The 11,965-nt window shown below is 57.3% G+C and overlaps 1 protein-coding gene across 1 annotated transcript; it reads right to left on the reverse strand.

Annotated features, from left to right (window-relative positions):
• Window positions 1-538: 538 nt before the first annotated feature.
• On the reverse strand, window positions 539-2,646 carry LOC138686782 (homeobox protein not2-like). The gene is made up of 3 exons (XM_069791503.1): window positions 2,415-2,646; window positions 1,291-1,475; window positions 539-825 (listed from the first exon to the last, which is right to left on the reverse strand). The coding sequence occupies exons 1-3, from the start codon at window positions 2,644-2,646 to the stop codon at window positions 589-591; spliced, it is 654 nt and encodes a 217-aa protein (XP_069647604.1). The 3' UTR covers window positions 539-588.
• Window positions 2,647-11,965: the final 9,319 nt, after the last annotated feature.

Genomic DNA, 11,965 nt, shown 5'->3' on the forward strand with positions numbered 1-11,965 from the left:
GCCTAAGCAGGGTCAAGCAGTTAAAATTAAAACCTGGCTAATCCTTGCCCAGCTGAGACAGCACCCCAGGTGCCCAGCTCGCAAAGCCACCACCAGCTCTGCTCTCCAGGTGCGTTTTCCCTACTTTCCTTGCTCCAAAAGCCCCAGAGAGCAGGATGCCATCACTGGGTCGGGCTGTTACGGTGAAGATGCTGCTGGTGGGAAGATGGAGAAGGATGGACCATGAGATGGAGGTTCCCTACAAGGATCTGGGCTCTGTGAAGGTCCCGAACTATTTTAGAGCACAAGGAGGTATCTGAACACCCAGTGCCTTTGGGATGAGCCTGGCTATGGGGCTGATCATGGGTGGGGTGTGCAGGTGACCCCCCATTCCCCCAGACCTCCAGGGCTTGCTTCCATGAACAAGCCCCCACTGAATGCGTGCTGCCACTGCAGGCATGTGGTGTTCCTCCTTCTCCTAGTGAAAAGATGAGCCCAAGAGTAGCATAAATAATTTATTTTTGCACTGCAAAAATAATTGGTGCCCTGTATATATTAGATATGATACATTCATATAATACACATGGAAAAGCGGCCCGAAGGGGCGATTCAGCAGCTTTTTGTCACAGTCTGTGCAGGTGCTGTCCCTGAGCTGGGGGAGGAGGCCGTGTCCTCCTGGCCGTCCTCCGACTCTGCTGGGAAGTCCTTGTCCTCTTCGCCGTGGTGGCTCTGCGAGTCGGGGCTCCTCTGCGGGGTGGCCAAACCCATTTTGGCCAGTTTGGCTTGTTGCTGTTCCAGGCTTTGTTTCCTCCACTTGATCCGCCGGTTTTGGAACCAGACTTTCACCTGAGGAAGAGATAAAGCTTAGCTTTCAAACCTGGCTTTTCCATGGACTCATGGTTTCCTAAACCCCCGTGGCTCAGGCAGTGCCCAGATACTCCACAACCCCTTAGGTGCCCACAGCCTCCAACAGTCCCTGGCTGACCAGGACAGATGTCCCCTGCCACGATCTGTCCCCACCGAGATGAAAAACTGTGCCCTGCAAACCAGGAGCTGAGCTGGGACCTGCCAGCGGTGGAGAAGATCCAGCCTTAAGCTGGTCACAAGTTAAACTGCTCCACGTCACCCTGGGACAGCCGCTTTGCGACTCAGTTTCCCTATCTGTGATCCTCCACCCTTTTAATGTAAATTATCTGCAATGACTGCCCCACAGGGCTCCTGTTCCAGGTCCCACCCATTGGCACACAGGTTTGGGAGCCTCCCTGGAGCTGCTGGGGGGGGCAGATGGAGATGGAGCATGGTGGATCCTACCTGCTCTTCAGTGAGGTGCAGGGAGGAGGCGAGCAGGCACCTCTCCGTGCCCACCATGTACTGCTGCCGCGCAAACTCCTTCTCCAGCCGGGCCAGCTGGTCACTGGTGAAGATGGTCCGGACCCGCTTGGCTTTGCCAGTCTTGGCTTTGAAGATGGGCAAGCAGCACTTGGAGATCAGGAAGCCTGGAGGAGGCGGGGGGGGGTGTCAGGGTGGAGAGGAGCTATCGGAGGGGTCCCCTTTTAGAGTGGGGTCCCCCCTTGGAAGGTCCTTTCCTGGAGAGGCAGAAGGGATCTTCCCGTTTGGAGGTGTGCCCTTTAAAGAGGTAAAAGGGGTCTCTTTGGAGGGGGTGCCCTATTTGAAGAGGTGGGAGAGGGTCCCCCGTTTGTAGAGGATCTCCTCGGAGAGGTGGATACAGGTCCCTCTTGGAGAGAATCCCTTTGGAGGAAGTCCCCACGAAGAGGTAGAAGGAGCTCCCCCCATTTGGAGATGTCCCCCTGAGAGAGGCCAGAGGGTCCCATTTGGGGGGACAGAAGAGGTCCCCCCTATGGAGACATCCAAAAGAGAGGTGGGCAGGGGTGCCCCCCCTCTGGAAGACGCATCCCCCAGGAGAGGTGGGTACGGGTCCCCTCCTCGGGGAGGTAAAAGGAGATTCCCGTTTGGAGACATCCCCATGGGAGAGGTGGACAGAAGTCAACCCTCCCTGGAAGAAGTCCCCTTCTTGAGGGGTCCCCCAGGAGAGTTAGCCAAGGGTTCCCCCCCCCTCAAAGAGATGGAAAGAGATCCCCATTTGGAGTTGTCCCCATGGGAGAGGTGCACAAGGGTCCCCCTGGAAGAACTCCCCTTGAGAGGGGTCCCCCATTTGAAGAGGTGGCCAAAGGTGTGTCCCCCCCCCACCTTGGGGAGCTGAAAGGAGGTCCCCATTTGGGGGGTGTCCCCACAGGAGAGGTGGTTGTGGGTGTCCTTGGAAGAAGTCCCCTTGAGAGGGGTCCCCCCTTGGGGAGCTGGAAGGAGATCCCCATTTGGGGGGTGTCCCCATTTGGGGGGTGTCCCCACAGCAGAGGCGGGCACAGGGGTGTCCTGGTGTGGGATGTCTGGGGGGGGGGGGGGACGGGGACCCATACCTGTTGCCCCCAACCGAGCAGCCCAGGGGGACGAGACCCCGCAGCAGGCGATGCAGAGCGGCCGGGGGGCGGCGAGCGGCGGCGGCGGCACCGGGGGGGTTCCCCAGAGCGGTGGGGGGGCTGGAGGAGGCGGCGGAGGAAGAGGAGGAGGAGGAGGAGGAGGGCTGAGTCCCAGCAGTGCCGCGATGGTGAAGGCCTGGCCGGCCCGGGCGGGGGGCTGCGGGGCCGGCATGGTGGGTTCTGCTCGGGGCCGTGCCGCCCACCTTTATACGGCCGGCCCGACCGGCCCCCGCGGGGGGGGGACTCTCTCTCGGCCGTCCCGAAGAGACCGCGGGGGGGTGGAGGGGACGGGGCGGGCGGGGACCGAGGGCATCGCCCCCTGCCCTGCCCCCCCCACCCCCGGGGGGGTGGGTGTCCCGTGTCCTCTCTGTGTCGTCGTCGTCGTCCCCCCCCCCGCCTTCGATGTGCCCCTGCGCTCGACTGGGGTGTCGTGTGTGTCGCCCCCCCCATGTCCCTGGGGCAGAGACCCCCGTGTGTCCTCCCCCAAGGCGAAGACCACCCTGTCCCCCTCCCAGGGTGGCTTTGGCCCTGAAAAACTCAGGCAAGAGGATCCGGGGGACACCACAGGACAGACGGTGTCATCCCAAGGCCACCAAAGCCCCCGGGGGGGGGGCTCGGAGTCCCCCTTGGTACTCTGAGCTCATCGCACCAGCACGCACCCCACTGCACGGCTGATTTTTGGGGGGGGCATAATACACTCCGGGACAGCGAGGCGAAGGGACAGGACCAGGGATGCTCTGAGAAGCAGTGGCAGAGGTGAGGGGCTGTCGCTGCACCCCCTCCCAGCTCGCCCCTTCTCGGCTGATGGGATTCAGATGGTCATTAGGGTCTGAGATTCTTAAAATCGTGCAGCTTTTCCTAATGAGCTGGGAAAAGTCACACCTCGGGCCCGGCGCGGCGGGGGAGCGAGCCCCGGTCAAAGGACTCCACCAGGGCCCGGGGGTTTATTGGGGAGGAAATGGGGCGCGGGGGACTTGGGGGGCCGGGGCCCACATCTGCACCGCAGCAGCCCCCTCACTCAACTTTCACAAGGTCTCCGGGACCCAGGACATGCTTGTGCAGCACCCCCGAGTTGGGACCCCCCCCCCCGAGTTGGGAACCCCCCTGCCAAGGATCGCTCCGGCACTGAGAAAATCATTACAGGGCTCTGCCCTGGCAGGGAGCGTCCTCCGCTCTGCAGCTGCGTGGCCACCTTGGGGATGGGTACAGGGGACCCCCCCCCACACACACCCCAGCTCCACGGTACTGGGGTACATCCCAGTCCAGTTCCAGCAGGCGAAGGCTGCTCCGGGGGTATTTTTACAGCAAAAAGCCATAAAAAGCCAACGGTGGGCACTGTGCTGACAGCGATGCCATGCTTCCCGGCTCATCACGGGGGCATCACCCCACAGCCACTGCGCTGGGGGCAAATAAAGGCCCTTGGGGGGGGCAGAGATGAAAGGGCAGCAGATTCGGCATTATTAGTTCTTAATTATAGTCTTGAAAAGGCCGAGATAAAAAGGCAGGAGGCCCCCGCCGGGGCTCGGTGGTCTTGGGCATGTTTGGTTAGGAGGTGCTTTCCCTTTTTTTATTCCCTTTTTCCTCTCTGTCTGTTTGATGGAGCTCAGCAAACAATCCCCCCCCCGCACCCCCACGCAGCAGGGTGGCCCCAGGATGGGGGGGGTGCCCGCCACTCCTGTGCTGGGTGGGATGCTAATGGCATCTGCAGAGTTGGGATCCAGGTGATATGGGGCTACTGGTACCCGGTTGCGCTTTGGGAGAGCCAGGTGGGAAAATCTTGTCCTGGAGAGATGGGGGGGGTCAGATTTTAGCAATTTGGTGGGGGTGCCGCCATGCAAACAAGGAGCACAGGAGGGCTGGAATTGGGAGTTTGCTCCAACAAACTGAGCATCTCCTGTCACTAGGTCCGGATCCAGAACAGGGACCTGAACCCAGGGATGGCTCCTGCCTAATTTTGAGGCAAAATTGCCCCAAGGTTCCGGCTCCTGAGCTAATTAATAACAATGCTGCTCATTAGCCCCAGGCCGGGCTGTCTGGGCAGGGTGTGGATTGTCGGTCTGCAGAGGAGTGGGGCCTCCAGGGTCACCCCCGCCCCCGGCCCCGGACAGCCTCAGGGGTGACCCCGGAGCCCCAGGGCCCCCCCCTTGGTCTTGTGTCCATCCTCTGTCCAGCAGCATCCCTCTGTCTGGCCGTTGTCCGTCCGTCCATCCCAGTTCTCGGTGCCCTTCACACACAAAAATCCCTTTTCATCCATTTGCCCGTGTGCTGTGCTAGTCCTGGGCGGGGGGCTATGGACACCCACATTTTGCAGGGAAAAGGAGTATTTTCTACCAATTCAGCTGAATTTGTTAGAAAAAAGCAAAATGTTTGGACACCGGCTGCCATCAAGTGGCTGAGGAGGATCCAGGCCCGACCCTCGGTCCCGCGGATCATTTTATCTGAATCCCAGATCTCCCCCCCCCCCCCCGCCCTGCCTCAATTAAATTCACTCTTCCTTTCTTGTTATTAAAGGTCTCACCACCCGGATTTGGGATGCAGTGCAAAGCCCTCCCTTAAGCATCGTAAGATATGCGGCTCCGCTTCTTCTCTGGATAGACTTGACCCAGCTCTAGGGAGGTTTTTGCAAGGAGGATTCATACGTGCACAGGGTCACCGCCACTGCTGCGGGCTGTTTGCAGGTGGAAAGGCAGAAAAAAAATAAAGAAAAATATCTTTTTTTTTAAACCCTGCAAGTGGTTGACCTGGGGAACTCCTTGCCCATGAGCTCTGGGGGTTGAGAGCTTTAACAGAGGAGTTTCTGCAAATAATAACATCCGTAGCTGTATGAGAAGAGCTAAAATACGCCGTGCCCCAAAGCGGGGCAGTCCTGCAGCACAGCTGGGTGGCTCGGGGCTGGGCTGGGTTGTCCCCCACCAGCAGACAAGCGGGCTATAGAATTGGAGCAGGAGGGATATGTCTTCTTTAAAAGTTTTGCACCTTTCCATGCACCTGAAGGAAAACTGGTGGGTTTTTTTTCCATAATCTTCCTTATTTCTATTCCGTGGCTCATGGGGTTCGTGGCTAAGGACAAATCCTGCTCTGCCCTATTCACACAGCTTTGATCCTGCTCCATACCAGAGCTCTTTTGGATGCCAGCGGTGGCAACGAAGCCACTTCCAGCAAAACATCTGCTGCTCGGAGCATCTGGGACCGATTCCCAAAGGCACCCGAAGTGCTGAGCGTCTCTGATCCATGCAGACCCAAGAGCATCCCAGTTAGTGGGGAGCAGGGATCCCAGTTAGCATGCACCACTGTTAGTGAGTATACCAGTTAACAGGCATCCCAGCTGGTGAGCATCCCAGTTAGTGGGCATCCCAGTTAGTGGGCATTCCCAGTAGCAGGCATCCCAGGTAGTGAGTATCCCATTTAGCAGGGATCCCAGTTAACAGGCATCCCAGTTAGCACAATTCCAGCCAGCAAGCTGCCAGTTAAAGAGAATCCCCACTATCAAACATCCCAATTAGCAGGTGGCTAATTAGCGGGGCTGCCAGTTCCGGTAGATCCTACTGAGTGTATCGCTACTCATCGGAGATCCCAGTTAGCGGTCATCCCAGTTAGCAAGCATCCCAGTTAGTGGGCTCCCAGTTAATAAGGATCCCAGTTGGGAGGTGCCCCAGCCGGGTCCCAGCGGGCAGGGTCCGGGGGGGGGGGTCCCAGCAGGGTCCCGGGTGGGTCCGGGGGTCATCCCAGGGGGGTCCCAGGGGGGTGGCAGGGGGATTCCCAGGAGGGATCCCGGGGGGGGTTCCCAGCGGGGTTCTGGGGGGGCAGTGGGGGTCCCAGGAGGGGTCCCGGGGGGGTTCCCAGCGGGGTCCAAACGAGCGGTTCCCGGCGGGGCCGTTCCCCCGCTGACCGCCAGAGGCCACTGCCCGACCGCGCTGCGCCCGGGCGGCACCGGCTGGGACAGCGGGCGGGGGGACACCGGGCTGGGGGACTGGGATGGGGATATTGGGATGGGACACACCAGGGTGGGACATACACACCAGGGTGGGACACATGGGGATAGCACAGCGGGATGGGACACAGCGGGATGGGACATATTGGGATGGGACACAGCGGGATGGGACACACCAGGATGGGACATACTGGGATGGGACACACCAGGATGGGAGACACCGGGAAGGGACACTGGGGCTGGGACACACCAAAGCAGGACACCAGGATGGAACACACTAGAATGGGACAAACCGGACTGGGACACACTGGGATGGAACGCACCAGGCTTGGCCACCCCGAGGCTGGGACACAGCAAGATGGGACAAACCAGGCTGGGACACACTGGGGCTGGCACAACCCGGGGCCAGGAGGTTTCTCCCGAGACCCTGCGTGGATAAAGGGGGTCCCGGTGGAGGGTGACAACCTGTCTCCTGTGCCACCACTGGCTATGCAAGCTCCAGCTGAGCTTTTGGGTGACGATGAGGACCATCTACAGGAGGAAGTCAAGCCCAGTCCCACCACGCATGCAAACAAGCCAAGGGCAGACAGCATGGGTGCTTCTAGGGGCTGAAATCTGCCCTGGAGGTCCATCCAAGCTGCATGAACTCTGCAGGGATGGCTCCATCCACAGCATCCCACTTGCTAGCTGATCCTAAAGTGAGCTGGCCAAATTCAGCCCATCACTAACCGGGAGAACACATGTGGGCTCTGACCAGCCCCTAAACCCCATTAATCAACCCTAAAAGGGCACATCCCTGGGCAGCACCCTAAGGCTGTGCCTGTCCCCACCATCCCAAGGGTCAGCATCAACTGGGGGAGATGGGAAGGTGGAAGTTTGTCCTTCCCCACGCTCCCGTTATGGGGCAGGGGAGCCAAACGTGCCTCACGACAGTGTCTCTCCTCTGATTTTCCCCAGGTTGGAACCTGGTACGGGGGGTTTCCAGCATCCCCAGGGCCACTAGCACCTCTGCGGGTCCCCCCTTTTACGCTACCATCTGCCCCCAAAATCTGGGAGCTACTCAAAACCCCCGTCCATCTGTCCAGCTGGGAAAGTCAAAAGCAGTGTCATTGCCAAATCCAGAGGCACCCACAGAATTGATGGCGACGGATTTCCACCCTTATTTGTCAACAAGGCTTGCTGGCCTCCCCCCCAACCCCGCAAAGCCCCGTTAATCTCCCATACAATTGCAGTTTGCTGTGCAAACAGCTTTGGGGGGGGCCAGTGTGGGGTTTGCATGAGAAATGTGTCATTTGGGGGTGGCCGGCAGCCTTGTGGGTAAGCCAGCGAGTGAATCGTGGCATCGCTAACGCCGGATTGAAACGATTTCGAAGCAATTGCCCTTCAATAACCCTAATCCTCGGCCGTGAATGGGGGTTTTTAACTCCTGGCCATTATTCCCACCTTATTATCTATTGATTGACTTTTAGAAAGGGTAATAACGTAAATAGATTGATGCTCTGAAGCCCGCCCGGAGATCAAATGGAGCCGATGGTTGATTTTCCGTGTGGGATCCGGTGGATAAAGCCCAGAGCTTTGATTTCATCCCCCGAAGCAGAGATGGGGGTGAAGGGGTGATGGGGGGCAAGGAGATGGGGAAAGGCAGGGAGGGGGGAACTCGTGGGGAGCAGCAGCCTCCATCCCTCCCCGCTCCGCCAAACAATCAGAATAAAAGCAAATTATTTCTCCTATTTTCTTTCCCGAGATGAACGATAAACCGTCCATCCCCGAAAAGAAACTGATAACGCCTCTAATTTTACTGGAAGGCCTAAAAATGCCATTTCTACGCAAAACAGGGCGCCGCTCTCCTCCCAGGCCAGCTTTTGATAAACGTTGGGGTTTTTTTCTTCTTTTTTGCCTTTTTTTTTTTTTTTCCTATTTCCCTTTCAGTTTGCAAGGGGAAATGCCCCCGGAGCTACAAACAACGCACAATAAAGCAAAATAATATTTTAGTCAAAATAGGCAGACGGCGCTCGCAGCCAACTTTCAAATTAGCATTTTGAGGGCAAATATGCAGACAATTTGAGATAATGAGGCCTGATTATTCAATCCAATGAATGTTAAATAGGCAGCGAGGGCGCCCGCGTCTTATCTCCCCCGCTTTCGATTTAGTTCAGTTTAGTTTAGTTTTAATCGTTTCCCATTTGAACTCTTTATTTGTCTTGGCTCCAGCCCCCCCCCCCCCTCCATTCCCCGGCATCCCTGCGCTGCCAGCCGGGATTTTGCAGTGGGAAATCACCAGCATGGACCCACCATTCCCTTTGCAACCCATTTTCAGGGAGCATTTTGTAGCTCATCCCTCCAAAAAATTGGAGCCTGGGGAAGTTTGGGTGCTGCCGTCAGACCTGGTCCATGCGTCCTCGAATTGGGGGAAGTTTGGGTGCTGCTTTGATGGTGGTGTGAATATTTGCAGGGATGTGCATCGCTGGGATGGAGATCTGGGGCGATGCATCCCCAATCTAGGCTCATCCTTCATGCTTTCCCTTTAATCCCAGGGCTGTTTGTGCAGGCGATGGTGCAGTTGCTCCCACCCTGGGTCTCAGCAACCATCGTTAAATGAATGCAAATGGTAAACGAGCCCGGGGGGAGACGATTCCAGCGCCCGCTGCCACCCCAAAGCAAAGCCCAGCTCAGCATCCCACCCGGCTCAGCATCCCGTCGTGCAGCCCCCGCGACCTTCTGGCAGCGTTTCGCTTCGCTTTTGTGGAAATGCAATTTCTTTGCAACCCCAACGAGGTGCATTTCCCATCCCCAAGAAGGGAAGAATCAGCTCCAGGTTGGGGAGCTCCTGGGGGGTGAGCAGCACCGGGCGCTGCCAGGGCCACCATGATATTTTGCACCAAAAATGGGGGGAAAAAGCAAAATCGTGTAATTGGCATTGTTTTCCAGGTCCTCACCGGTGTTAGGGTTAAGCGAGAGCCCTCGTCGAGGATGCCGTCGCAATGGTATTTAAGAGCGGGCTGGGGGAGATGGATGGCTGCCACGGAGCGGGAGGAAGGAAAAATGAAAGTTAAGCAAAAATGAAAGTTGAAGGAAAAATGCAGGTTGAAGCAAAAATTAAGGTTAAAGCAAAAATTAAAGTTAAAGCAAAAATTACAGTTAAAGCAAATATTAAAGTTGAAGTGAAAGTTAAAGCAAAAATTAAAGTTGAAGGAAAAATTAAGGTTGAAGCAAAAATTAAAGTTAAAGCAAATATTAAAGTTGAAGCAAAAGTTAAAGCAGAATTTAACCCAGTCCAGGCTCACTGAGATCAGGGCAAAGGGTACCCGTAAGGCAGTGACATGGCCCCCACGCTGCTGCTAACCCCTGTTTTCCCTGTGATTCAAGAGAAGAATAATAAAAAAAAAGAATTATTTCAGGGATAATTAAAAAACCTCTTTATGCCTCAAATGCAAAGGTGGTGGCAAAAATCAAAGCAGTGAATAAATAAGAGCTGGGAAGCTAAGCAGGGCAGGGAAGGTGAAGGGAGACAGAAAAAAAACCCCAGTTATGGGGGCAAGGATGGGAAGTGGCAGAGAGGAGGAGATGCAGTGAGAGGAGAGATAATCAGAAAGCAAGAAAAAAAGGGGAAAAACAATCAAAAGAAGGCAAAATAAAAAGCAGATGCTGAGGAGGGATAAGAGGCGGCTGGCGGAGCGGGGCCGGGCACCGGACTGGAGGGATAATTGGATTTTGGTTCATCTCGGGGGTGATAAGAAATTCCCCATGTAGTTTTTTATTCCTATATGAAGCATATTTTAATGTGAGATTTGAATACAGCCAGGGCAGCGCATCCCACCTGCAAAATACAGGTTGCTGAGGGTTTTTTTTTTTTTTCCCCGATTTCCCCCAGTTTATGCACTCGCTTGGAGGCTTTTTGGGGCAGAACACGGCTATTCCTGCGCTCAGCAGCTTCGGTCTCATTAGCAGGTGTTTGGGGTGAGTGGGAGCAGTGGGAACCCCCAAAAGCAAGGAGAGGGGATGCAGCAACCCCAAAGGGGACAGAGTGACCCCAAAGGGAATGTTGCACCCCCAAAGGGCACAGAGTGACCCCAGAGAGGGTGCAGCAATCCCAAAGGGGACACAGCACTCCCAAAGGGGACATAGTGACCCCAAAGGGGATGTTGCACCCCCAAAGGGGACACAGCAACCCCAAAGCGGATGCAGTACCCCCAGGGGGGACACAGCAATCCCAAAGGGGATGGAGCAAATCCCAAAGGGGACATAGTGACCCCAAAAGGGACACAGCAACCCCAAAGGGGCTGTAGCAACCCCAAAGGGGACATTGCACCCCCAAAGGGGACCCAGCAACCCCAAAGGGGACAAAGTGACCCCAAAGGGGATGCAGCAACCCCAGAGGAGATGTTGCACCCCCAAAGCGGACACAGCAATCCCAAAGGGGACGGAGCAAATCCCAAAGGGGACATAGCGATCCCAAAGGGGATGCGGTGACCCCAAAGGGGATGGAGCAAATCCCAAAGGGGCCACAGGAATCCCAAAGGGGCCATCACACCCCTGCAAAGCCCCATGACCCCGTCGGGACACCCACCCTGTGTCCCCGCGGCCGAGCGGAACGGACAGCCTCGGCCCCCGGGGAGGGGACACGAAGCAGAAGGAGGCAAAAAAAATTGCTGCCGGTTTAATGCGGGAGATGGGAGCGATAGAGCAGAGCAGCTCAGCCCCCTCCTATTAACCGAGGTGGCCCCGAACGCCCCTTATCGCGACGGCATCAAAGCCCCGGGGCCCAGATCGCCCCGTCATAGCCCGGCCATGAGCACCCAAAATGCTGGTACCGAACATGGCGCACCCCAGAACGGCTTTTTGGCGTGACCTTGCTTGAGGGGCCGGGGAATATCAGGTTTGGTGGTGCAATCGAGTTATGAGGGTCAGCGAAGAGGTTTTTAATTGCTTATTAGGATTGGGGCCCTGTTGGGGACACTGCCGTCCCCCCCCCGCTCCGGCTGCGACGTGGGAAACGCTGCCGAATATTTAAAGCGAAGCCGGGGAAGGGGAAAGGTTGCGCGCGGCTCGATACCACCATCAGCCCTGGGAATTATCCCGCAGGGACACGGGGAATCTGCTCCCCTGCGCGCAGCGTTCAAGGGCGAAGCAGCCCGCAACGGGCTGGTGGCGTGGGTGCCCTGCAAAGCCCGTGGCAGGGGGTCGTCGCGGGGTGCAGGGGCTGCTCTGGTGGCAAAAGCGGCGCATGCGGGCGCGTGGCTCACCTCGGCGCGGGCGCACGCGTGCTTTGCACGTGCAGGGACACGTGTGCCTGCTCGTGCATGCAGGGACGCGCTCGCGTGGGCACGCGAGCACATGCTTGTGCGTGCACGGGCACGTGCTTGCGCTTGCACACGCCGGGATGCGCGCGTGAGCACGCGCTTGCACGTGCACGGGCACGCGCTCGCACACGCGTGCAAGCGCACGCGTATATGCTTGCACACGTGTGCACATCCAGGACCGGGCATGAACTCGCACGTACGTGGGCGCATCCTGGGGCACGGTAACGGGGAAAAAGAACGAGGGGAACGCCGCTAAAAGC

Source organism: Haliaeetus albicilla, chromosome 1, assembly GCF_947461875.1.
Source record: "Haliaeetus albicilla chromosome 1, bHalAlb1.1, whole genome shotgun sequence".
In the NCBI taxonomy this organism is placed as follows: domain Eukaryota; kingdom Metazoa; phylum Chordata; class Aves; order Accipitriformes; family Accipitridae; genus Haliaeetus; species Haliaeetus albicilla.

Coding starts and splice junctions, on each gene's coding strand:
- LOC138686782 (XM_069791503.1), bottom strand. CDS start 2,646: ATGCCGGCCCCGCAGCCCCCCGCCCGGGCCGGCCAGGCCTTCACCATC. Junction 1,476..2,414: donor TGCTCGGTTGGGGGCAACAG/GTATGGGTCCCC, acceptor CGCCTCCTCCAG/GCTTCCTGATCTCCAAGTGC. Junction 826..1,290: donor TGCACCTCACTGAAGAGCAG/GTAGGATCCACC, acceptor TCTCTTCCTCAG/GTGAAAGTCTGGTTCCAAAA.